This window comes from Physeter macrocephalus, chromosome 1 (assembly GCF_002837175.3).
Source record: "Physeter macrocephalus isolate SW-GA chromosome 1, ASM283717v5, whole genome shotgun sequence".
Classification (NCBI taxonomy): domain Eukaryota; kingdom Metazoa; phylum Chordata; class Mammalia; order Artiodactyla; family Physeteridae; genus Physeter; species Physeter macrocephalus.
The window spans coordinates 76,298,368-76,324,319 of NC_041214.2; the positions used below are offsets into that span (position 1 = coordinate 76,298,368).

Here is a 25,952-nt window from a genome sequence, read left to right on the forward strand (position 1 = left end):
ATCCCACAAAAAAAAAAAAAAAAAAAAAAAAAAGACTCCATGCTCTCAATGCAGGGGGCTTGGGTTCGATCCCTGGTCACGTAACTAGATTCCGCATGCTGCAACTAAGAGCCCGCACACTGCAATTAAAGATCCACACATGGCAACAAAGATCCCACGTGCCGCAACTAAGAACTGGTGCAGCCAAATAAATAAATAAATATTCTCTTTAAAAGTAATCTACAAGCTCAAGAAGGATTTGAATTATCCATAGCACAAGAGCATCAGGATTATTATTTTACCAGAAGTAAGATCAAAGTCATATTAAAGGGAGAGATATTTTTTCCTTATATACACTAGACTTTGTTTTCTTTTGAAAACAATCAACACACAAATGGTCAGGTGTACTCGCTGAGGAGAGTTTCCCCCAGAGTTGGCCTAGGGCTGAAAGGAATAAAAGGATTTGGTGGTGTTGCTGAGGGCCACCACACTCCCACCCTTTGACAGGGGACCACAAGGACTACAGACCCTCTCATCTCTCCGATCTTCCCTCACACAGGAGAGCAGGGACACCTCATTCCCTGTGGGTCAGGGAGAAGGGATTTGCCACAACCAATTACATACATGTGGAGGGAGCCCTACAGGAAGTGTGCTAAATGGATATGTGGTTCCCACTGGAGAGTGGGACAGGGAGACTTTGACTTTTAACCTCACATTCTTCTGTATTATTTGTGATTTACACAAACAGCATGTATAACTTTCATTGGTAAACTAGAAATGTACTAACAAAAATTTTAAAAACTTATTTTATCTGGGTTACTCATTCCATATACAAAGGTTTCCAACATGTTCCTCAATAATATTTTTAGAATACTGCCTGACCTTTATAAACTTTATTGATCACTATGGCAAAATGTTGATGGTTGTTGAAGCTGGGTGATGGAATAAGGTTTGTAAGACTATTCTATTTTGTGATATCTTAAAATTTTCATAATTAAAAGCTACCCCCTGGGGCTTCCCTGGTGGCGCAGTGGCTAAGAATCCGCCTGCCAATACAGGGGACACGGGTTCAAGCTCTGGTCCAGGAAGATCCCACATGCCGCAGAGCAACTAAGCCTGTGCGCCACAACTACTGAGCCTGCACTCTAGAGCCTGTGAGCCACAACTACTGAGCCTACATGCCACAACTACTGAAGCCCACATGCCTAGAGCCCATGCTCCACAACAAGAGAAGCCACCACAATGAGAAGCCCACGCACTGCAACGAAGAGTAGCCCCCGCTCACTACAACTAGAGAAAGCCCGCATGTAGCAATAAAAGACCCAAAGCAGCCAATAAATAAGTAAAAATTAAAATAAAAAATATTAAAAATATAAAAAAATAAAAGCTACCCCCAAAGGCTAGTGTAACCTGAGCGAGCTATACAAATGAGATAAGACAGTCTTCCTACTGCCTTCACTACACATAAGATGCACGTGAGGGGTAGAGTCCCTACACAATGCAAAATAACGTGGGCATTATGATTGGGTTTTTAAATTATTTCTGTTAAGTGAATATTAAAAATTATATTAAAATGTGGCTTTTAAAACAAATGGCTTGAGCAGAAACAAGTATAAAACCCTCTATAATAATATGAACCCAAAGCTAAATACATAATTCTTTTTAATAATACTTTTGACATATTTAGCATTGTTTTGAATCTTCTAACACAGAAACATGAAGTGGAAATAAAAAGTCAAATACAGTAAACAAAGGGCCAGAGGGAGTAATTACTATTCAGTGATGACATGATTATCAGTCATTATATGACAAATATTTACCAGGTACCTATGTGTTAAACACACACACACACACACACACACATTCACACACACGAGAAAATTGTAAAAGTATTAGACTTCATAGTTCTATAAAAGAGCAGGTTAAAAAAGTAAATATCCCCAAATAAGTATTTAATACTCCAGCAATAACTAGGGAAAAGATTTAGTAAGAAAAAAAAAGATTACATTCACAACAGCAACAACAACAACAGCAACAACAACAAAAACACATAAGTTGCCAAGGAATAACCTTAATAAGGAATGAAAGAATCTATATGAAAAGAACAAAAAACTTCAAATACAAAATATTTGAACAAGACATATTTCTAAAAGGAAAAAAAATTCAAATCTTAAAATGTCAGTTCTTCGCAGATTAAGTTATAGTCTTAATAGAATTCTATTCAAAATTACAGTAAATTTGTGGGGATGAAGGGGATTAACAGAATAATTATAAAATTTATTTGAAAGAATTATAAAGGCTAGAAGAGTTAAGAAAATGTTTTTGAACAAAATGATTGATGGAAAAAGGCAATTTCTCCTAGAAGATATTTAAAGATGTTATATAGCGATAATAATCCAAACTATGTGGAACTGTTATAAAAATAAAAAGAAGAATAAAAAGGAAGACCCAAAAACAGACTATAAATTCTAAACTAACTTCATATATAAAGAAGGAGGCATCATCAATTAACAAAGGAATATTTAATAAATGCTCCTGAAAAAATTTAGAGTCTCATATCACAGACAAAAACATATAGAGATTTAAAATCAAACATTAAATAAAAACAAAGCCATTAAAATACTAGAAAAAACCTGATGATTATCTACTTGTTCTTTATTTGAAGAAGTGTATAAAAGCAATAGAAAAAATCACGAAATAAAAGACCTAAAGATTTGTCTGCACAAAATCTTAAAACCTTTATATGTTGGGACTTCCCTGGTGGCGCAGTGGTTAAGAATCTGCCTGCCAACACAGGGGACAAGGGTTCGATCCTTGGTCTGGGAAGATCCCACATGCCATGGAGCAACTAAGCCCATGTGCCACAACTACTGAGCCTGCATGCCACAGCTACTGAAGCCTGCATGCCTAGAGCCCGTGCTCCGCAACACGAGAAGCCACCGCGATAAGAAGCCTGTGTACTGCAACGAAGAGTAGCCCCCACTCACCGCAATTAGAGAAAGCCCGCGCGCAGCAGCAAAGACCCAATGCAGCCAAAAATATTAATTAATTAAAAAAAAAACCTTTATATGTTAAAAGTCATCAAAAGCAAAACTATGAAATAAGGAAAGTGGCGTGGGGGTGGTGGTGGTGTGATGAATTGGGATTGACATGTATACACTGATGTGTATAAAATTGATGACTAATAAGAACCTGCTGTATAAAAAAATAAATAAAATTAAATTCAAAAAAATTATAAAATAAATAGCAAACTGGAAAACAAAAAGTACTTGCTATAAACTTAACAAAGACTTAATATATTTGACATAGAAAAAACCTACACAAAAATATATTGGTCCCAAAGTTCACATGAACAAGTCACAAAGCAAAAATTCAAACAGCAAATAAACTTACTAAAAAATCATTCTAGTTCACTAGTAATTTAAAAAAATTTTTTAAGTGGCATACTGGGTTTCCCTGGTGGCGCAGTGGTTGGGGGTCCGCCTGCCGATGCAGGGGATGCAGGTTCATGCCCCGGTCCGGGAGGATCCCACAAAAAAAAAAGTGGCATACTATGCCACTTTCATCAAACAAGCAAAAATTAAAATAACATCACCAAAGACGGCTAACAACAACGCACGTATTGTGCCATGCACTTAACATGCATTACTTCAAAACTCTGTCATTTCTCCCATTTGACATATAAGGAAACAGATGATCACAAACGCTGATAAAGAGATCTGGTGAAATCAAGAACCCCCCTACACTCTGTTGACAGGCCACTAAAGTGGTATAAGTTTCCCAGAAGGCAACTCGATCAAAATGTATTTTAAAACTTAGTACTCATATTCTTTGATCTAATAACATTTTCTAGAACTCTATCCTTAAAAAAAAGTCTGAAGTGTATGAAATGTGTGCAAAGATTTCTGAACAAAGATATTCCTTGCATTTAAAAAACAAATAGGGCTTCCCTGGTGGCGCAGTGGTTGGGAGTCCGCCTGCCGATGCAGGGAGCACGGGTTCGTGCCCCGGTCCGGGGGGATCCCACGTGCCGCGGGGCGGCTGGGCCCGTGAGCCATGGCCGCTGGGCCTGTGCGTCCGGAGCCTGTGCTCCGCAGCGGGAGAGGCCACAGCAGTGAGAGGCCCGCGTACCACAAAAAAAAAATAAAAATAAAAATAAAAATAAAAAACAAATAACATTGAGAAACTGGAAACAATCTGTATGACCAACATTAGGGCAATATTTAAATAAATTACGGTACAACCACATAGTAAAAATTTATAAATACATTAAATTATTATTTGTGAATATGTTTTATAATATATGGAATTGTTTAATATAATTTAAATTTGTAGTATAGTTTTAAAAACTATAATTATATATGTAATATGTATGATATATATAAGGAGAGAGAGCTAGATTGTATCATTTTTACTGTGTAAAAATGCCAAAGGAAAAAATACCAGAAGGACGTATGTTCAAAGGATAACTGATTATACCCAAGAGGCGGTATTATAGACTTTCTTCTTTGTACTTTTTCTGTCTTTTCCAAATGTTGGACAAACGAGCACGTATTTTTTGTTTGGTAATGCTTTTTAAAATTTGTTTTTAAACTGATATACAGTATAATTCATTCTTTTTGGTGTACAGTTCCACCAGTTTTGACGAATGCATGGAGTTGTATAACCATCACCACAATCAGGATACAAAATAGTTCCATCATCCCTTTGTAGTCAAACCACCTCCTCCCCACTCTTAACCCCTGGCAACCACTCCATCCCTACAGTTTTACCTTTTCTGAATGTCATATAAAGATAATATGTACCTTTTGTGTCTGGCATCTTTCCCTTAGCATATGCATTTCAGATTTATTCATGTTGTGTGTATCAATAATTCATTTATTTTTATTGTTGAATATTCCATTGTACACATGTGCCACAAGTTGTTTATCCATTCCCCAGGTGAGGGACATTTGGATTGTTTCCAGTTTTTAGTGATTAAGAATAAAGCTGCTGGGCTTCCCTGGTGTCTTAGCAGTTAAGAATCCGCCTGCCAATGCAGGGGACACGGGGTTCAAGCCCTGGTCCAGGAAGATCCCACATGCCGCGGAGCAACTAAGCCCATGCGCCACAACTACAGAGCCTGCGTGCCACGACTACTGAGGCCCGTGAGCCTAGAGCCCGTGCTCTGCAACAAGAAAAGCCACTGCAATGAGAAGTCCACGCACCGCAATGAAGAGTAGCCCCCACTCACCGCAACTAGAGAAAGCCCGCGCACAGCAACAAAGACCCAATGCAGCCAAAAATAAATAAATAAATTTATTTTTAGAAAAAAAGAATAAAGCTGCTATAAACATTCACTTACATATTTTGTGTGATAAGTTTTCATTTCTCCAGGGGTGGGATTACTGGGTTGTAGAGTAAGTATACGTTTAACTTTATATGTAACTGCCAACCATTTTCCAAAGTGGCTGTACCATTTTACATTCCCACCTACAGTGTGTAAGAGATCCAGACCCTCCTCATTCTTACCATGACTTGGTATTATCATTTTTTAAGCTGCTCTAATAGGTATGCAATTTCCCTGATGATTACTGGTGTTAAGCATATTTTCATGTGCTTATTTTCCATCTGTGTATCTTCTTTGGTAAGGCATCCATTCAATTTTTTTTTTTTGCCCATTTTTAACTTGGGTTCTTTGTTTTTTATTTTTCATTGAGTTTGAGAGTTCTTTATGTATTCTGGATAGAAGTCCTTTGTCAGATATGTGACTCGTATTTTTCCCCCAGTCAGTTAGTTGTCTTTTCATTCTCTAACAGTATCTTTTGCAGAGCTAACATCTTTAATTTTCATGAAATCCAATTTATCAAATTTTTCTTTCATGAATCATACATTTGGTGTCAACCTAAGAACCCTGTTCAACCAAGGTTGTACATTTAGGTCTATGATCTACTTTTGAGTTAATTTTTGTATATGGGGTGAGGTTCATTCTTTGAATATAGATACCCAATTGTCCCAGCAACTTTTGTTGAAATTGCCTTTATACTTTTTTCCACTGAATTGCCTTCACACCTTTGTCAAAAATCAACTGGCCATATTTGTGTGAGACTATTTCTGGATTCTCTATTCTGTTCCATTGATCTATGTGTCTATCCTTTCGTCAATACCACACTGTCTTGATTACTTTGCTTTGTAGAAATTCTTTTTTGACTATTATAGTACCTTTTAGCCAAACATAAACTTTAAAATCGGCTGGTTGATTTCTACCCCAAAAATAACGTAATAGACTTATGACTGGAGTTGTGTTTAATTTATAGATCAATTTGGGGAGAACTGATACCTTAATATTGACTCTTCCAAACCTTAAACACAGGCCATGTATATTTTTATAAACAGAGTTTTTAAAGCCTTTATGAAATATCACATAATATTCGTTCCCCTCTCATTTCTTCTATTTCTTTTTTAGATTATACCATAAAGCCACAGAAAATGATGAACATGATTTTTCTTTTTAAAATCTGGTTTAGTTTTCCCAAGGCACCGAGGGAGAAAATGCGCATGCCACTCCTGAAGGGAAAAACCAGGTTTGAATAGTGGAATTTTCCTCTTCATCTCTGTGCCATATGTCAAGGTCTAAATCCCATTTCACAGCCTGAGAGATTCTTCCTCCTTTGTAAGCAAAGCTTCTTTTGGTTGCTAGAGGGAAAAATAATGCAACAGAAACAAAATGGAATGAAAAGTAGAGGGATGCGGGTGGGGGAGTTCATGAGGCCCATCCTTCTATTCTAGGTCCTGCACCAGACCTTCCTCGACAGTGGGAAAGAAAAAGAGAGGAAAGAATAACTCTATAAAAACTGTGAATCAGAGGGAGGGAGATGCAAGAGGGAAGAGATATGGGAACATATGTATATGTATAACTGATTCACTTTGTTGTAAAGCAGAAACTAACACACCATTGTAAAGCAATTATACTTCAATAAAGATGTTAAAAAAAAAACAAACTGTGAATCAGTATGCTGTATACCTGAAACTAATATTGTAAATCAACTATACCTCGATAAAAAAAATTTTTTTAAACAAATAAGAAAGTAACTATGGGAGGTAATGGTTATGTTAGTTACTTTGATGGTTGTAATCATTTCACAAGGTACACGTATATCAAAACATCACATTGTACACCTTAAATATACAATTTTTATTTGTCAAAAATAAACTCAATTTTTTAATGGAAAAACAAAAGAGGGAGAGAGAGAGAGAGAAGGGAGCCACAGGGGAGGGAAGGAGCCAGTAATATGGAGAAGGGAAGGGCCTGTAAAACGAGTGGCCACAGGACATTTTAAACACAGTGATGCCTCCAGCTCCAATTTTCAAAGTGTCTGTGTTTCCAGACCATAAACACCTCCTCTCCTATCCTCAGAAAATTCTCCTAAACCCTCTAAGCTTCTGTGTACATGAGTTTTGAGATACTGAGGGAAAGAGTTGAGTTTCACAACTGAATCACCAGGTGCACAAGCAAGGCGGCAAATGTGGACGACAGAGAAGCAGAGAGGCTAGGAGACCACAAGGACAGAGGCCCTTGAGATGAGGAACTGGGGAGTGATGGCTGACTTCCTAAAATTCCCTCCTGAAGCCTGCAGCTTACCATCTGCCTCCTTGTCAGACTGTAAGCTCCAGAAGGACCTTCCATTCCTCCAAGTCCCCAGTACACCTGAGGAGCGGTGCAGGTCACTGGGGCTACGACAGTGGAGGTGGCCTGGCTCTGGCCTTCACAGGGCCTATGGCCACCGGCAGGGGTCACGGCTGCTCCTTCACACCCCAGCCCCAGCACCTGGCCCAGTGCCCAGCTCTGGAGGTCCTCACTAAATGTGGTTAGTCTTAAATAGGGGGTTTGAATAAGGAGAATCAGGCAGACAGATCTCTTTCCCCTTGGTGATTGAATTAATTCTAGCTTCCGTAGGTAGAGAAAAAGAAAAGGGCTAAAATGAATTTAAACTGATCTGATAACAGATTAAAAAAAATAGACATACAAACTAAAACCTGGTTGGAGAGGACCTGGGATAAGATAACTGGACAAAGAAATCCAGAATTAACGCTTATAAGCCAGAGGAGACCAATGTGCTCAAACGTTTTGGGCACCTGTAGTTTGTCCACCTGTATATACTTTGTACTTGAATCTCCCTCACAGTAAAGTCCTCTTAATCTAGGGGTTCTTCCATACCAAATAAAAGAGCACATTGGTGCTGTTACCTTGCTGTTATATTCTAATTGGGAGTTATAACTTTATTAGGTTTTCTTTCCCTCAGACTCTGGTGCTTCGTACAGGAAGTGCCAAATAGGCAGCACTTCCCAAAATGTCTTCCTTAACAAAAGCTTAATCTTGTTTAAGTGTTACACGTTTATCACCTTTCCATGTTTAAAGACTACAAAGTAAATCCTCAAATTTTAAATGACAGCTTTCCTTTGGAAGAAAGTGATTATTAATAAATGAACAGTTCAAGTGGCTAGTAAAATACTTATACTCAGGGAACCAATGCTTTTCGCTTCCATTAGGTTTTTCAAAAGATTTTTAAAACTCACTAATGTCTATCATTTACTGGTTTATATTCCATTCTGCAATGGAATTCTCTATGACAACCCATAGGTCTTGAAAACAGCCAATCCTGACTTCTAATTCTGACCTTTCCACCTGGTATGACGTTGGGCAAGTTTCCTAACCTGTTTAAGTCTCAAATTTCTACTCCATAAAAATGGACGGTACTTCTGATTAAATTTAATTAAATCAACAGTGTATATATATATATATATATATATCACAATATGTGACACTAAACAGGCAGAAAATAAATGGTAGCTATGAAAACACCATTTTTAATATTCTTTCCATGTCCTCTAGCCTCTCCAGCTTCTTTCCCCCAGAAAAGGATCTATGTATATGAAGAAAGAAGAACATTAAGACATCATAAATCTGCCTTCTGGCTTGAGGTCATTCTTGCTTTCAAGGCAAAGCTTCTCAGTTGTCCAGGGGAGAGGATCACTGACCAGAGAGGCATGAGCAAAGAGTAGAATAGATGAGACAACTAGCACAGGAAAAGCAACGCAGGTACCAAAGGGGGCCGTTCCTCACCCCACCCCCTCTCCACCTACTTAAATCCTCTCCTTCCATTTGGATCCAGCTCAAGTCACACATCTAGTATGAAGCTTTATTGAATCACTGAGGCTCACAACAACTTCAGCCTCCAAACTCATAGCACTATCTGGATTAGCAACCAATCAGGGACCAGCTTGTGGCTTTTTTGCCCTGACTCTTGATGTTAACCATGAGATTGTGCCTCAGACTCTCCTCCAGGCCAGAGGCTTACAGGCCTCCTCCTCAAACCCCTCAGATCCTTTGTCTGCTGGGTGTCGCAGGCGCCGCTGGGTTACTCAGCCGGAGTTTGACTCAGGCCCGCAGATACCCCATCTAACGCTCTCCCCTCAACAGCTCGTGGGCTGTAGGCCTGGCACAGTGCCTTGTTCATGGATGGCACTCTGTAAAAATCTGTTCATTGACCAGTTGATATCTTGATGTAGTTGTGGTGCCTAAGCACCTAGGGGGCCACATAAGGGTGGTGGGCCTTGGAATATATCCCAAAGAAAGAAGAAGCACACTGAAAACAAGGCAAGCTTCTGTTTTGCCCGGAGTAAGCTCTTAAAACTGCCCCAGTATTTCATACCCTTACTAATTCTAAAGGTTGACAGCATAAGGTCAGTGCCTTCCAAGTTACCACATTTGTCTGGAGGTGTTGCACAGTCTAAAGCCCTCTCCTCCGAGGATTTCCTCCCCCAATCCAAGACCAAGCCAATTTCTGAGCCCACAGCTGATATGATCAGAAATGCCTAAGCTTCCTTTCAGCTGGACCAATCAGATTCTCCAGAAAGTGAAGTTGTACAGAGAGACCCAGTCTCTAGATCTGGAAGGGGACAGTGGCTGGGGATGCCCACATGGGGTTCATACCCATTGATCAATGCATAGAGAGTTATCTGCAAAGATGAGCAGAAGAATGGTCCAGACACCAGAGGGAAGCAGAGACTAGGTGACAGCAGGGAGCGAACAGCGGCCTCAGGTCCTGATGGCGCACTTTGCTGATGAGGCCCAGTGGAACTTCCTGCTCTGAGGTTCTGTGAGATTCCTCCACAACCTAGAGAGCATGGACTATGGAGTAGCAGTGATCAGGAATGCAGATTCTGGAGCCAAATGTGACTGGGTTCAAATCCTGGCCCTGCCACTACTAGTAGAGTGTTACAAAACAAACTATTTTGTCCTTTGCTGATGTGAATTAAATACACTCATCTTTAATAATATCAATGTGTTAAATTCCAAAATCTCTTAAGGTTATTATCATCATTATTGCCTGCTAGTAAGAAATAAGTGCTTGGGGCTTCCCTGGTGGTGCAGTGGTTGAGAGTCCGCCTGCCGATACAGGGGACACGGGTTCGTGCCCCGGTCCAGGAAGATCCCACATGCCGCGGAGCGGCTGGGCCCGTGAGCCATGGCCGCTGAGCCTGCACGTCCGGAGCCTGTGCTCTGCAACAGGAGAGGCCACAACAGTGAGAGGCCTGCGCACCGCAAAAAAAAAAAAAAAAAAAAAAGAGAAAGAAAGAAAGAAGTGCTTGAATTCAGTAAGCCTATGATAATGACATAGTCTTCCTTTCCAAACTCATTAAAATCAACCAATTCCCATCTCTCACAGTAAACAGAAAAAGAACCTATACCTGTTTGGGAAAAGCTAGTCCATGGTGCTAGTCTAGGCTCAGAGGCTCTCTGGCTGAGCCATACTCACTAACACCTAAAGAGAAACAGATATGACAACAGCCTCACCCTTCAAGAAAAATTCCAAGATGAGCAGGACCATCTCCATTTTGATCCCCAAGGATTTCAACTATTCTGGCAGAGATTTTTAAATTATCTATACTGAGTGTAATTCAGCAGAAATTCTGGGCTACTTGAAGCATTTTTAAAAATAGGGAACACAGATGAGACTTTGTAGCACAAATATAGGCCCTTGGACACAGGAGGCCAAGGGAGGTCCTGGTGGGGATCCAGGCATCCAATGACTGTGTCTAACACCCCCGGCTCCCTAACACAAGAGATCCCTGTGCTTAGTTGGTTGCTGGATAACAGGTGGGAGGAAGCATTTTTTAGCTCTCTTAAAAGTGAACTACAGGGCTTCCCTGGTGGCGCAGTGGTTAAGAATCCACCTGCCAATGCAGGCGACACGGGTTGGAGCCCGGGTCCGGGAAGATTCCACATGCCGCGGAGCAACTAAGCCTGTGCGCCACAACTACTGAGCCTGCGCTCTAGAGCTCGTGAGCCACAACTACTGAGCCTGTGTGCCACAACTACTGAAGCCCGTGCACCTAGAGCCTGTGCTCCACAGCGAGAGAAGCCACCACAATGAGAAGCCCGCACACTGCAACGAACAGTAGCCCCTGCTCACCACAACTAGAGAAAGCCCGCGTGCAGCAACGAAGACCCAATGCAGCCAAAAATAAATAAATAAAATAAATAAATTTATTTTTAAAAAATGAACCACAGTTATTTAACATTCAAGGTCACCTGGCAAAACACAGAGAAAACATTTGCAACCCAGTTTACTAGAATAGTTTGCAAAGGTCCTAGTACAGCAAACACAGTAGCTTACCTGAAACAACACTGTAATGAAGGAAAGCTGTGTGGGTAAAGCACATTTTCTCTGTGAAATATACACAAGGTAAAAAGCCATTCTGCTTCCTCCCTGGAACCCAGAATGTTAGAAAGAAGCTCACTCCCACCTTAATAACAAGAAAAAAACAAATAAACTCCAAAGTATAACCTGTCTTAAACCCCATACAAGTAAATAAGAAGAAATCATCTAAAAGTTTTAAATGAATTGTGAAAGGCTGAGTGAGCCAGGATGCAAGGGGTGTTCACAGCCACCTGTAGCTCTTCTCCCTGGATTGGGGACCAGGTGGGAGACCAGAGAGAGCTTCCATGGAGGGCAGACCTGGAGGAGGGGAGGTGCCCAGGAAAGTGCATTTCTCCCTACAGACAAAAGCCTTCATCTCCTGGGGGGAGAGCAGCCAACCCTCTAACTGGACTCCAGGGCACAGGTGAAGGCCCACTGCAGCTTGGAGAAGAGTAAAACAGAACAAACAAAAACCCTCCTCCTGAAGGAGGCATAGAAGACCCCCAAAGATTCTGATTCAAATCATTTTAAAGCACTTGCAAACACAGCCTAGAGCCAGTGCTTCGTGTGAGTTTATTGTCCCTACAGTTATGATAAAATGTGGAACAGAAGGCCCCCTGCACACGATGGCTTCCCCATCTCCAAAGTGTGCTGTGTGAGAGGCACATTCTGAGGTGGCCTTGAATTACTCTCTAGGCCCGTTGCAAAGAAAGAAGCAAGGAGAGCAGCTGATTCCCAGCAGAGAACAGATTACTGCATACTCCCTCAAGGCAGCCGCTAGCTGCCTTGTAACTAGCAACTCCACTAGCTACTCAGTGTAGCTCTCCATGAAGTCAGGCGCTGCTGCAGGGTTAGAGACCCCCCTCAGTGAGATCCCCAAACAGAGCATCTGAAGAGTGCCTTCTGGTCCTGAACCTGCCATTCATTAACCTCTTGAAACCTTAAAAGATGAACCTCCTAAGTCTCAATTCCTTCATTGTAAGATGGGGGTGATAATGTATACCCCATCTACTTCACAGGTTTGTGACATTACACAGGAGGAGACAGAATGCTGTAAAGCACACAAATGCCAGGGGTCGTTAGAAGTTCTTTGAGGGCAGAAACTACAACAAATTCATGTTTGTATCTTGCATGGAGCTGACTATGGAAAGAGGGAGGGAGCAAGGTGGACAAGAAAATACCATAATCTGGGCCCCACGGGCAGCCTGGTGTCAGCCAAGGAATATTGCCTACCAGATCTTTGAGAAGATCCTACATCCACAGAAATAGGAGAGATCTTGCTGGGAAAAGTGGACAGCTACATGTAAAAGAATGAAATTGGAACACTCCGTAACACCATACACAAAAATAAATTCAAACTGGATTAAAGAACTAAATGTAAAACCGGACACTATAAAACTCTTAGAGGAAAACAGAGGAAGAACACTCTTTGACATAAATCACAGCAAGATCTTTTTTGACCCACCTCCTAGAGTAATGGAAATAAAAACAAAAATAAACAAATGGGACCTAATGAAACTTAAAAGCTTTTGCACAGCAAAGGAAACCATAAACAAGATGAAAAGACAGCCCTCAGAATGGGAGAAAATATTTGCAAACGAATCAACGGACCAAGGATTAACATCCAAATTATACAAACAGCTCATGCAGCTCAATATCAAAAAAAACCAACAACCCAATCAAAAAATGGGCAGAAGACCTAAATACACACTTCTCCAAAGAAGACATAGAGATGGCCAAGAGGCACATGAAAAGATGCTCAACATCACTAATTATTAGAGAAATGCAAATCAAAACTACAATGAGTTATCACCTCACACAGGTTAGAATGGGCATCATCGGAAAATCTACAAACAATAAATGCTGGAGAGGGTGTGGAGAAAAGGGAACCCTCTTACACTGTTGGTGGGAATGTAAACTGGTGTAGCCACTATGGAGAACAGTACGGTCCTTAAAAACCTAAAAACAGAATTACCATATGACCCAGAAATCCCACTACTGGGCATATACCCAGAGGAAACCATAATTCAAAAAGACACATGCAGGGCTTCCCTGGTGGCGCAGTGGTTAAGAGTCCACCTGCCAATGCAGGGGACATGGGTTCAAGCCCTGGTCCAGGAGGATCCCACACGCCGCGGAGCAACTAGGCCCATGTGCCACAACTGCTGAGCCTGTGCTCTGAAGCCCGTGAGCCACAACTACTGAAGCCCATGCACCTGGAGCCCGTGCTCCACAGTGAGAGGGGCCGCTGCAGTGAGAGGCCTGTGCACTGTGGCAAGGAGTGGCCCCCGCTCTCTGCAACTAGAGAAAAGCCCACGTACAGCAACAAAGACCCAACACAGCCAAAAATAAATAAATTAAATAAATATATTTTTTAAAAAGAAATGTGCAAAAAAAAAAAAAAGGCACATGCACCCCAATGTTCATTGCAGCTCTATTTACAATAGCCAGGTCATGGAAGCAACCTAAATACCCATCAACAGACAAATGGATAAAGAAGATGTGGTACATATATGCAATGGAATATTACTCAGCCATTAAAAGGAACAAAACTGGGTCATTTGTAGAGACGTGGATGGACCTAGAGATTGCCATACAGAGTGAAGTAAGTCAGAAAGAGGAAAACAAATATCGTATGTTAACGCATATATGTGGAATCTAGAAAAATGATACAGACAAACCAGTCTGCAAGGCAGAAATAGAGACACAGATGTAGAGAACAAATGTATGGACACCAAGGGGGGAAAGGGTGGAGATGAATTGGAAGATTGGGATTGACATATATACACTAATATGTATAAAATAGAAAACTAATGAGAACCTGCTGTACAGCACAGGTAACTCTACGTCACTTCACTCTACAATAGAAACTAACACAACATTGTAAAACAACTATACCCCAATTAAAAAAAAAAAAGAAACAGGAGAGAACTTAATAATCATCCAAGTCTACCTCCTCGTTTAACAGATGGGAAGCTTCACCCTGAGAAAGGCCCAGTGATCTGCCCAAGATCTTTAGTGGCAAAGGGCCGAGGGACAGGACCAATAACACATTCACAGGTTAGATGGCATTTTCACCCACATTATCTTACAAGCAGACTGAGCTGGGTGGGGAAGGATTATTAAAATTCCCATTTTCCAGCCTGAGGTGGAATGACTTGTCCAGAGCAGAATTCAAATGGAGATAGTCACACACCCAGTCCAGTGCTCTTTCCTGCACCACAGTTTCTTGCACATGTTGGTATTTAGCTCAATCATCTCAGCATTCAATATATTTCAAACTCCAAGTTCTGTTTTATTCTATCCTATCTTCGGCAGTTATTTCACATTCGGCCTTCTCTGGTAGGATTATACTGACCTTTTGTCTTAAAGAAAAACCAGTTCAGTGGCCACATTTGGCACCAGAAACATTTGTTAAAACAGAATGAGCCTCCCCATACAAATCATCTTCACAAAATATATCACATGTGTATCATTCCAGATGTATATCATTATTGCACTAAACACACTGAACCAGTGTGCTCAAAGAGCAATAACAGCTCACTAATTGAAGCAATATTTATCATATAAATACCAAAAAGGCTGTTTTAACAAATGCGTGGAACACTGAGATAAAAACTTCCTGACTTCATCAATAAAAACTGATTTGCATTCACAGAAGGGTCTCAAAGTGAAGTGAGCAACAGAGAAAATTATCGGGATAATTCTAGTCATCTAAATCCAAAGGATCTGAACCTGAATGTGTTTTTTTATTTGAGGAGGTCCAGGGAAGGGGTGGGGGAGAAAATGTTAAGAAGGAATTACCTTGCCACTGTCTCAATGTTCTCTTGCGGTATAGGGCCTGTCTTTCCACCACAACCCTTATTTCAGGAGGAAGGCACGCATGTTTTGCTCCCCATTTTAAACTCATGGAAGAGGATTAGAATTGCTCAGTCTCGTGGGGCTGGCAGAGGTTTCTCGGTGGGGTTCACCTGGGGCCGGGCGACACCTCCAGGCCGTACTTCTATAGAACAGGCCAGGGAGCTGGACTGCGCCCCGGCTCTCTGCTGTGACTTGCATCCCAGCACGCTGTCTCGTGAAGGACCCTCCAGTGGCCTGGCAGCGATTTCTGCTGGAAAGCACCAGCCTTCGCTCCTCCCGTTCCCTCTCCTTTCTCAGTATCAGGTCAATCACTACACAACTGGCCACCCCTGCCCGCGGTCAGCAGCGGGTAACAGATCCTAACAGCCAGCTAGCCCTGGGTTTAGCGCTCAACAGACTCGGCAATTGCCTGGTGAAGGCTCCTGCCCCACGGCCTGCTCAGGCCCCGCCAGACGCGGGGGACGCCCAAGGCCGCGAGCGCAGCGCCCCAGGGACGCCTGTTACAGAGCAGCACCGGAGGCAGCGAGGCCCACACGCTGGGCAGGCGCCCCTCGGCCATCCCAGGGCTGCGACGGAGGACGGGGTGGGGGGAGACCAGGTCCCAGGCAACGCCCCCACCCTCCATTAATAAAACGCAGAATTAAGCGTCATTTACCGACACGAGCGATCACTGTGGTCAGTCGCCGGGTGAACTCCTGAGGGGCCATTTCTTCTTTTAACCAAAACAGCATTTCGCCGAAAAACCACTCGGTATAAACAAAACAAAGCAACAAAAAACTGTTTCTACTGATGCTATGGATGACTTTTTAAAGGCATCTCTTCGCGAGGATGCTCGGCCCTCACACTCTTCCTTGCTCTCCTCAGGCACAAAACGAGAGTCACTCCCAGCCAAGGCCAACTCTCCAGGGCCGCGCGGTTAGAGGACGCCAGCCACGCCCCGGAGGGGGTTATTTTAAAGATTAGGTGGAGCGGCTTTTCCAACTTGACGACTGGCTTTACGAGAGAGGGAAGCGGCAGTTCTGGAGGGGAGAAAAGCAAGTCGCCCCAATCTCGCTGTAACCGCGCTTCTGGCGTCGCGGGCCGAGGGGGCGCATGGGTTTCTGGATCTGTGGTCAGACGCCCTGCGCTGCTTCCCGGGAGGGTCGCGTCGGGATGAAGGATGCTCTGTCAGCGCGCAGGGGGCACGCGGAGTCAGCGGGTGCGGAAGGCAGAGGAGCTGAGATGTCCGGGGCTCAGCCGTGCAGGCCACCCCGCGTCGCCGCGCGCCCTTGCGCTTCCCGCCTCCGCACCCACCTTTCCCCGCCCGGGGGCGGTGCCCGAGGCTCCCGGAGAGGCGCGCACGCGCGCGAGCACCGCCCTTCTTCGGGTGGGGCAGGTGCGCCCATTCCCCTAAGAATGGGGGCGATTCAAGGTCTGTCCTCCAATTGTGGGAGAGGAGACAGCGAGTTTGGTGCGCCCGCCAGCACCGGGGTTCTGAACGCCAGATGCTCGGTTCCCTGGCTCGTCTCTCCTCCTTCCCCGCCAGGTATCTGCGGAGAAGCCGAGGCGAGAAAGGGACTGGCAGGGAGTTCTGCGGCCGCCCCGCTGGGGCTCTGGAAGGAGGGCTGTTTGAGGCCCAGCTGCCCGTCCCATCCACTGACTCCGGGCTTGGGGGAGGGGCGGTGGCTGGAGTTTGTTTCCCCCTGTTAGGGGTTGTCTCATTCAGTTATCTGCGTCCACTGGACACACTCGCATTTGGAGCCGGGAGCGCGGGCTGTGCACCGACCGGGCTCCGCACGCGTGTGCGTACGTGTGTCTCCACTGTGTGGGCCTTTTCCTTTGTGCAGCTCCTCCCATGCGCCCCCGCTCCATCTGCCAACTGTCAGGCGCGCCAGTGCGCCCTCCTGGAAAGGCTCTGGCACAGCGCCATTGCGGAGAGCATCGGATCCGCAACTATCCAGTGGTAGACGCTGTCCCGGGGCTTCCTTAGGTGGCTCCAGATACTACCTGATAGGCGGACTAACCGAATTCAGTAGAGCTCCACGTGAAAAGCCTGAGCAAACGAGAATCTAGTCAGGTTGTCCCTCAGTTCATTCCTAAAAGGGGGGACCCTGTTGCGAGAGTGCCAGGACCACCCACAGGTTCTGAGCCAATTCTGGGAAGCTCAGCTTTCCTCTTTGGCACGTAAAAAGCCAAACCCCAAACAAACACCTTGGATTCAATTTCTAGTAAGAGCCACTCATCCCAGGGGTTTGGGGACGTTTTTAAATGCTTTCTGCTAACAATTGTGGGCTGTGGTTAAGAGATGATATTAGTCCACCTGCTACGTGAAATTTGTGCAGAGGTTCTTCTCTCCTGTGATGTTTGGGCTCTTTGCACTTTGCCTGCACAAGTAGAGCAACCATTTTCATAGCAACCTCCTGCGAGAAATTCAGAAAGGGTTTAAAGGCCCAAAGGAGTAAAACAGCATTGGGTTGTGTTTCCACGGTAGTATCTGGCTCTTCAAGGGTCACAAGTATTTTTGAGAAACCAAATGAGGTGTTTTCTGTTGGTAGTAGTCAGTACCTGGTGACCAGTCAGAGCTAACTGTGAACTGGCCCCTAGAAACCAGCATATTGCTAAGGAGACTGATAATGTGGGACGTTCTGGACTTTGCAGATCCAGTGACCTCAGCTTCTCAAATTAAGCCAGGTTTTATGGGTAAGAATCATGGATGGAAGGGACGGGAGAATGGGAAGAGCAAGAAGAGTCAGGTGAAGCTTATGAATAGGAATGAGAGAGAAAAGAAAGAAATAGAAAGGAAATAAATCACACTCAGAAGGCTGGTCTCCTTCCCACATCTGTACCTTCACAATCTTCAGAGGTTTCCATGGAGATGAATTGGCTGACTTTATAGCAAGATGTAACAGGCAGTGGCTGTCCTCAGAAACCAGTTCTGTCCCCCCATTTCTAATACACGCTCTCCTGGGGCCTCAGCTGCTTCACCTGGGCTATGAGGGGGTGGGTCTGTGATCTCCAAGTTCCCTTTTCCAGTTCTGAAATCCTGTAACTGTAACTAAGAAGAAATGAGCGTAGTTTTCAATAGCCCATACCTCCTTGTTCCTCTGAGAAAACAGTTATTATTATCTCCATTGCTCTTATGAATATGGACATGCTTCCTGCCTTCTCTCCTTCCCTGCCCTCCTCCCTTCTGTGCCTCTCTTTATCTTTTCTAATTATGATTTATTTCCTGTCTGTGACAAATCACATTGCTCTAATATATGGCAAAATCAAGGAACAAGTCAGAATAGCCTGCCTTCCTCTCTAAAGAATGAATTAATAATCAGTCACATCTACTGAACATCAATTATATGCTCAGGGTTGTGATAGGCAGTGTCAATTATAGCAGCTACCACCGCCACATAGTAAGTGACTGCTCTTTGCCACCTGGTATAATGGTAGGCATTTCACAAACATCATTTAAGCCCCACAATAACCCTTTAGGGCTTTAGTCTTATTTTGCAGATGCTGCTGGCACAAGAACCAAACTGTGTATCACTTATCTTATGAATCTAGACCATTCTCTGCCTTCAGGTAAGGATTTGCCTGAGCTTGGAAAGACAAACCATCCTCCAAGCACTGCCAAAGTAGATTCTACCTCCCTTTTGGTGGATTGTCAGCACTGCCTCCAACAATGAAGGGAAAGACAAAGGACCCACCTTGGGTGCCACAGGTAAGGTTAGGCACCATTGGGGCCACCCAGTTTAGTCTAGATCAGTGGTTCTCAAACTAACAAAATCACCTGGAAATACAGGTGATTTTTTTAAATACAAAGTCCTGGTCCCCATCTCCAGAGATTCTGATTCAGTAGTGTGGAATGAGACCTGAGAATTTGCATTTTTAACAAGTACACAGGATTACGGATGCTGCTGGTCCTGGGACCACCACTGGCCTAGAGCAAAGCTCTTCAAAATTCTTAGACTGCAAACCACAGTATGATATAAAATTTACATCATGACATAGTCAACATAAATTACATAATTAAAACAAAAGTTGTATGGAACAATTTTTTTCCCTTCAGAAGAGTTAACTCAAAATGAATCACTGACCTAAATGTAAAACACAAGACTATAAAATTCCTATAACATAACATAGGAGAAAATCTAGATGACCTAGGGTTTGGTGAAGACTTTCTCGGTACAACACCAAAGGCACAATCCGTGAAAGAAAGAATTGACAAGATAGACTTCATTAAAATTAAGACTTTCAAAAAAAAAAAAAAATTAAGACTTTCTGCTGTGTGAAAGATACTATCAAGAGAATAAAAAGAGAAGCTATGGGCTGATAGAAAATAGTTATGAAAAATATATCTCTCTGTTAAAAAAATAAAGGCCTGTTATCTAAAATATACAAAGAACTCTTAAAACTCAATAGTTAAGAATAACCTGATTTTTAAAATGGGCTAAAGACCTTCACAGACACTTCCTCAAGATATACAGATGGCAAATAAGCATATGAAAAGTTGCTCCACATCATACGTCATCAGGGAAATGCAAACTAAATAACAATGACACCACTACACACTTAATAGAATGGCCCAAATCCAAAACACTGACAACACCAAATGCTGGTGAAGGTGTGGAGTAACAGGAACTCTCATTAATTGCTGGTGGGATTGCAAATAATTTGGAAAATTGCGCTTTATAAGATAGTTTGGCAGATTTTTACAAAACTCAACATATTCTTACCATGCATTTCAGCAATTGTGCTCCTTGGTATTTATCCAAAAGTTAGAAATTTATGTCCACACAAAAACCTACACGTTTATAGCAGTTTTATTCACAACTGCCAAAACTTGGAAGCAACCTGTCATTCAGTAGGTAAATGGATAAATAAACTGTGACACATCCAGACAATGGAATATTAGTCAGTGTTAGAAAGAAATGAGCTATCAAATCATGAAAAAAAAAGAAAGAAACTTAAATGCATATTACTAAGTGAAAGAAGTCAATCTGAAAAGATTGCTTATTGCATGATTCCAACTACACTACATTCTGGAAAAGGCAACACTATAAAGACTGTAAAGAGATCAGTGGTTGCCAGCGATTATGGGGGAGGGAGGAATGAATAGCCAAAGCACAGACAATTCTTAGGGCAGTAAAACTACTCTTTATGATTTATAATGGTGGACACATATCATTATACATGTGTCCAAACCCATGAAAGTACAACACCAAGAGTGAAGGCTGGGACTTCCCTGGTGGTCCAGTGATAAAGAATCCACCTTCCAGTGCAGGGGACGCGGGTTCAATCCCTGGTGGGGAAACTAGGATCCCACATGCTGCGGGGCAACTAAGCCTGTGCACCACAACTACTGAGCTCTCCAGCCTCAACGAGAGAGCCCACGTGCCCTGGAGCCCATGTGCCACAACTAGAGAGAGAAAACCCACACTCGACAACTAGAGAGAAGCCCATACACCACAACAAAGAGCCAGTGCTGCAAGGAAAGATCCCTCACGCCTCAACGAAGACCCCGTGTGCCACAACTAAGACCCGACGCAGCCGAAATAAATAAAGAAAGAAAGAAAAACAAAAACAAAAAACAGTGAAGGCTAATGTGAACTAAGGGCTTTCAGTGATTATGATGTGTCAGTGTAAGTTCATCAATTGTAACAAATGTACCACTCTGGTGGGGGATATTAATATTGGGGAGGGGGTATGCATGCATGGGGGAAGGGGAAAGCTCTACCTTATGCTCAATATTGCTGTAAAAAATAAAGTCTACAAATTTGCAACTAGAAGACTAATAAGTTCTGGAAATCTAATGCACTGCATTAGTGATTATAGTCAACAATACTGTATCATGTACTTTAAAGTTGCTAGGAGAGTAGATCTTAAATGTTCTCATCAAAAAAGAAATTATAGGGATTTCCCTGGTGGTGCAGTGGTTAAGAATCCGCCTGCCAATGCAGGGGACATGGAAGATCCCGCATGCCGCGGAGCAACTAAGCCCATGCGCCACAACTACTTAAGCCCACGCGCCTACAGACCATGCTCTGTAGCAAGAGAAGCCAGCGCAATGAGAAGCCCGCGCACCGCAACGAAAAGTAGCCCCTGCTCACCACAACTAGAGAAAGCCCGCGCACAGCAACGAAGACCCAATGCAGCCAAAAATAAATAAACAAACAAAAAAAGAAATTATAATTACGTGATGTGAAAGGGTTGTTAGCTAATCCTATAGCGGTAATCATATTGCAATATATGAAGGGATCAAATCAACAGGTTGTACATCTTAAACTTACACAACACTATGTCAATTATATCTCAATTTTTAAAAATAGCATAGAAAAAAATTAAGTCTATCTTAAAATTCTGTAATTTCAATTTTGAGACGATTAAGAGGAGGATTTTTTAAAAATACATGTTTTCACATTTTTGAAAACATTATAAAATTTTGTATTCTTTTTACCCCACACCCTTTTATATCTTAGGACAGCTCCCCTTTCTTCTTCCCCTCGGAAAACTCTAAAGATTAAAGGTCATGAAGGGCTCTTCGCCCTGGAACCCATGAGAGGAAAGGAACCCCACAGAAGGAAACATCCATGGCACACGCAGGCAACCTAAGGAGGCTAAGGACAGCATGCCCCTACCCCAGTTGGATCCCAGCCCACGGGGCGGACGAAACAGGAACCACACCCCCGCGGGCACGCAGCCTGATTGGCCAATCGCCGCTACTGCAGCTCTGCTCTGTTCTTTGATTGGTTTTAGTGGTAACGCCCCCTCCCGAATGCCTCGCTCGGATTGGCTATTTCTTGGTTCGGACTGGACGGAGGCCAGAGGAGGACAAGAGACTTCTATACGGTATGGAGGGAGGATTTGGGTGACATCTGAGACGCAGCCGCCCATCAACAAGCGTCCGGGCTCCAGGGACATGGCGGCGGCCTCTGTGGTGTCGGTGCTGCTGGTGGAGACTGAGAGGAACCAGTGGCAGCCAGTCCAGAGCCCGCTGCTGCTGCTGCCGCTGCCGCTGCCGAGGCAACGGTGGGTGGTAGGACGGCTGTGTTTCTACCTAGCGATGGGGGCGTGGGGTGTTGGCCGGCCTGAGCTGTGAAAGAGTTGCGGATGTACCGGAGGCTCAGTAGAATCTGCTTGTCAGGGGATTCTGCTTTCAGTCCCGCCCCTGAGAAGGAGTCCTCCTACACCCAGCCCTTCCCTTTCTTCCGCCTCCCTAGGTTAACTCTTCAGCCCGCCCTTTGCCTTAATTTTCTCCACTTGGGGGTGGGGGTGGGGGGAATGGCGCTGGGCCTGCCATCCTCCGTGCTCCCCTACCTATGCGGGCAAGAATAGGGTTGCCAGATTTAGCAATAAAAATACAGGATGCTAGCTAAAATTTAAATTTCAGAAAAACAACACAATTTTTTTTAGTAAAAATATGTCTCTGATATCAAATAAAATTAAAATATAAAACATTATTTTTTATTTGTCTGAAATTTAACTGTGCGTCCTGTTTTTTATCTGGCAATCCTAGGCAAGAATAACATTTATACACCTCCTAACCATTTACAGTGTCCTTTCATAGCACTCCCTTTATGGGGAGTGTTATAATCCGTGTTCTGATGAAATCCAAAAGGTCTAATCCAAGGTTATGCAACCAGTAACTAATGGGGCCAGGACACTTTAAAAGCCAATTTCAGTTCTGTTATCCCTCTCAGGTGTGCAATTCAAAGAAAGATTCCTGGGGAGCTCTTATAATTGTTGGAATGAATCTACTTAACAAAAGCAAATTTATCTTTCAGAGGGGCTGGAGAGTTGTTTTATATTCAGGGTCTCTGCTGTGGCATTTACTTTATATTTGGGGGAAGAAACTGTATTAAACTGTCAAGGTAGTGATTAAGGCAGTGAAGTGTACTCTGCAATGAGACACACCTGGGTTCAAAGCCTAGCTTCGCCACTTTGATGGCAGGAGGCAAGTTATGTAATCTTTCTGGGCCTCCATTTCCTCTTCTTTAAAATAGAAATGATAATAATTGTATCCACGTCATAGGATTGTTGTATTAAATTCTTGTCAAGTGCCTGGGACATTGAAATTAGTTAATTTTAACTATGATTAGCCATTATACTTTGACTTTTAGTAAATGTGAATTTTTGGCATAAATCATTAAATAATTAAATATATTTTTAATAGATCTTTATTGGAGTATAATTGTTTCACAATACTGTGTTAGTTTCTGTTGCACAACAAAGGGAATCAGCCATATGCATACACATGTCCCCATATCCCCTCCCTCTTGAGCCTCCCTCCCATCCTCCCTATCCTACCCCTCTAGGTCATCGCAAAGCATCAAGCCGATCTCCCTGTACTATGCTGCTGCTTCCCACCAGCCAACTATTTTACATTCGGTAGTGTATATATGTCGATGCTACTCTCACTTCGCCCCAGCTTCGCCCTCCCACCCCACGTCCTCAAGTCCATTTTCTATGTCTACCTCTTTATTCCTGCCCTGCAACTAGGTTCATCAGTACCATTTTTTTTTTTTTAGATTTCATATATATGCTTTAGCATATAGTATTTGTTTTTCTCTTTCTGATTTACTTCACTCTGTATGACAGATTCTAGGTCCATCCACCTCACTACAAATAACTCAATTTCATTTATTTTTATGGCTGAGTAATATTCCATGGTACATATGTGCCACATCTTCTTTATCCATTCATCTGTCGATGGACATTTAGGTTTGTTCCATGTCCTGGCTATTGTAAATACTGCTGCAATGAACGTTGTGGTACATGTCTCTTTCTGAATTATGGTTTTCTCAGGGTATATGCCCAGTAGTAGGATTGCTGGGTCATATGGTAGTTCTATTTTTAGTTTTTTAAGGAACCTCCATACTGTTTTCCATAGTGGTTGTATCAATTTACATTCCCACCAACAGTGCAAGAGGGTTCCCTTTTTACCACACCCTTTCCAGCATTTATTGTTTCTAGATTTTTTGTTAATGGCCATTCTGACTGGCGTGAGGTGATACCTCATTTTAGTTTTGATATGTATCTCTCTAATAATTAGTGATGTTGAACATCTTTTCATGTGTCTCTTGGCCATCTGTATGTCTTCCTTGGTGAAATGTCTGTTTAGGTCTTCCACCCATTTTTTAACTGGATTTTTTGTTTTTTTAAATATTGAGCTCCATGAACTGTTTGTATATTTTGGAGATTAATCCTTTGTCTGTTGTTTCATTTGCAAATATTTTCTCCCATTCTGAGGGTTGTCTTTTTGTCTTGTTTACGGTTTCCTTTGCTGTGCAAAAGCTTTTAAGTTTAATTAAGTCCCATTTGTTTATTTTTGTTTTTATTTCCATTACTCTAGGAGGTGGGTCAAAAAAGATCTTGCTGTGGTTTATGTCAAAGAGTCTTTTTCCTATGTTTTCCTCTAAGAGTATTATAGTGTCTGGTCTTACATTTCGGTCTTTAATCCATTTTGAGTTTATTTTTGTGTATGGTGTTAGGTAGTGTTCTAATTTCATTCTTTTACATGTAGCTGTCCAGCTTTCCCAGCACCACTTATTGAAGAGGCTGTCTTTTCTCCATTGTATATTCTTGCCTCCTTTGTTGTAAATTAGGTGCCCATATGTGCATGGGTTTATCTCTGGGCATTCTATCCTGTACCATTGAGCTATATTTCTGTTTTTGTCCCAGTACCATACTGTCTTGATTACTGTAGCTTTGTGGTATAGTTTCAAGTCGGGGAGCCTAATTCCTCCAACTCCACTTTTCTTTCTCAAGATTGCTTTGTCTATTCAGGGTCTTTTGTGTTTCCATACGAATTGTAAAATTTTTTGTTCTAATTCTGTGAAGAATGCCATTGGTAGTTTGATAGGGACTGTATTGAATCTGTAGATTGCTTTGGGTAGTATAGTCATTTTCACAATATTGATATTTCCAATCCAGGAACATGGTATATTTCTCCATCTGTTTATGTCATCTTTGATTTCTTTCATCAGTGTTTTATAGTTTTCTGAGTGCAAGTCTTTTGCCTCCTTAGGTAGGTTTATTCCTAGATATTTTATTCTTTTTGTTGCAATGGTAAATGGGAGTGTTTTCTTAATTTCACTCTCAGATTTTTCATCATTAGTGTATAAGAATGCCAGAGATTTCTGTGCATTAATTTTGTATCCTGCAGCCTTACCAAATTCATTGATTAGTTCGAGTAGTTTTCTGGTGGCCTCTTTAGGATTTTCTATGTATATTATCATGTCATAGGCAAACAGTGACAGCTTTACTTCTTCTTTAACAATTTGTATTCCTTTTATTTCTTTTTCTTCTCTGATTGCTGTGGCTAGGACTTCCAAAGCTATGTTGAATAAGAGTGGTGAGAATGGACATCCTTGTCTTGTTCCTGATCTTAGTGGAAATGCTTTCAATTTTTCACCATTGAGAATGAAGTTTGCTGTGGGTTTGTCATATATAGCCTAT

General features: G+C 42.5%; 1 protein-coding gene across 1 annotated transcript in view; it reads right to left on the minus strand.

Moving 5' to 3' along the window:
• Positions 1 to 16,767, minus strand: part of MCF2L2 (MCF.2 cell line derived transforming sequence-like 2) — a 251,845-nt gene extending 235,078 nt beyond the window's left edge. The window contains exon 1 of the mRNA XM_024124235.3: positions 16,180 to 16,767. Within this exon, the coding sequence (XP_023980003.1) occupies positions 16,180 to 16,255 (76 nt within the window). The 5' untranslated portion in view covers positions 16,256 to 16,767. The remainder of the gene's footprint in view (positions 1 to 16,179) is intronic.
• Between the last annotated feature and the right edge of the window lie 9,185 nt (positions 16,768 to 25,952).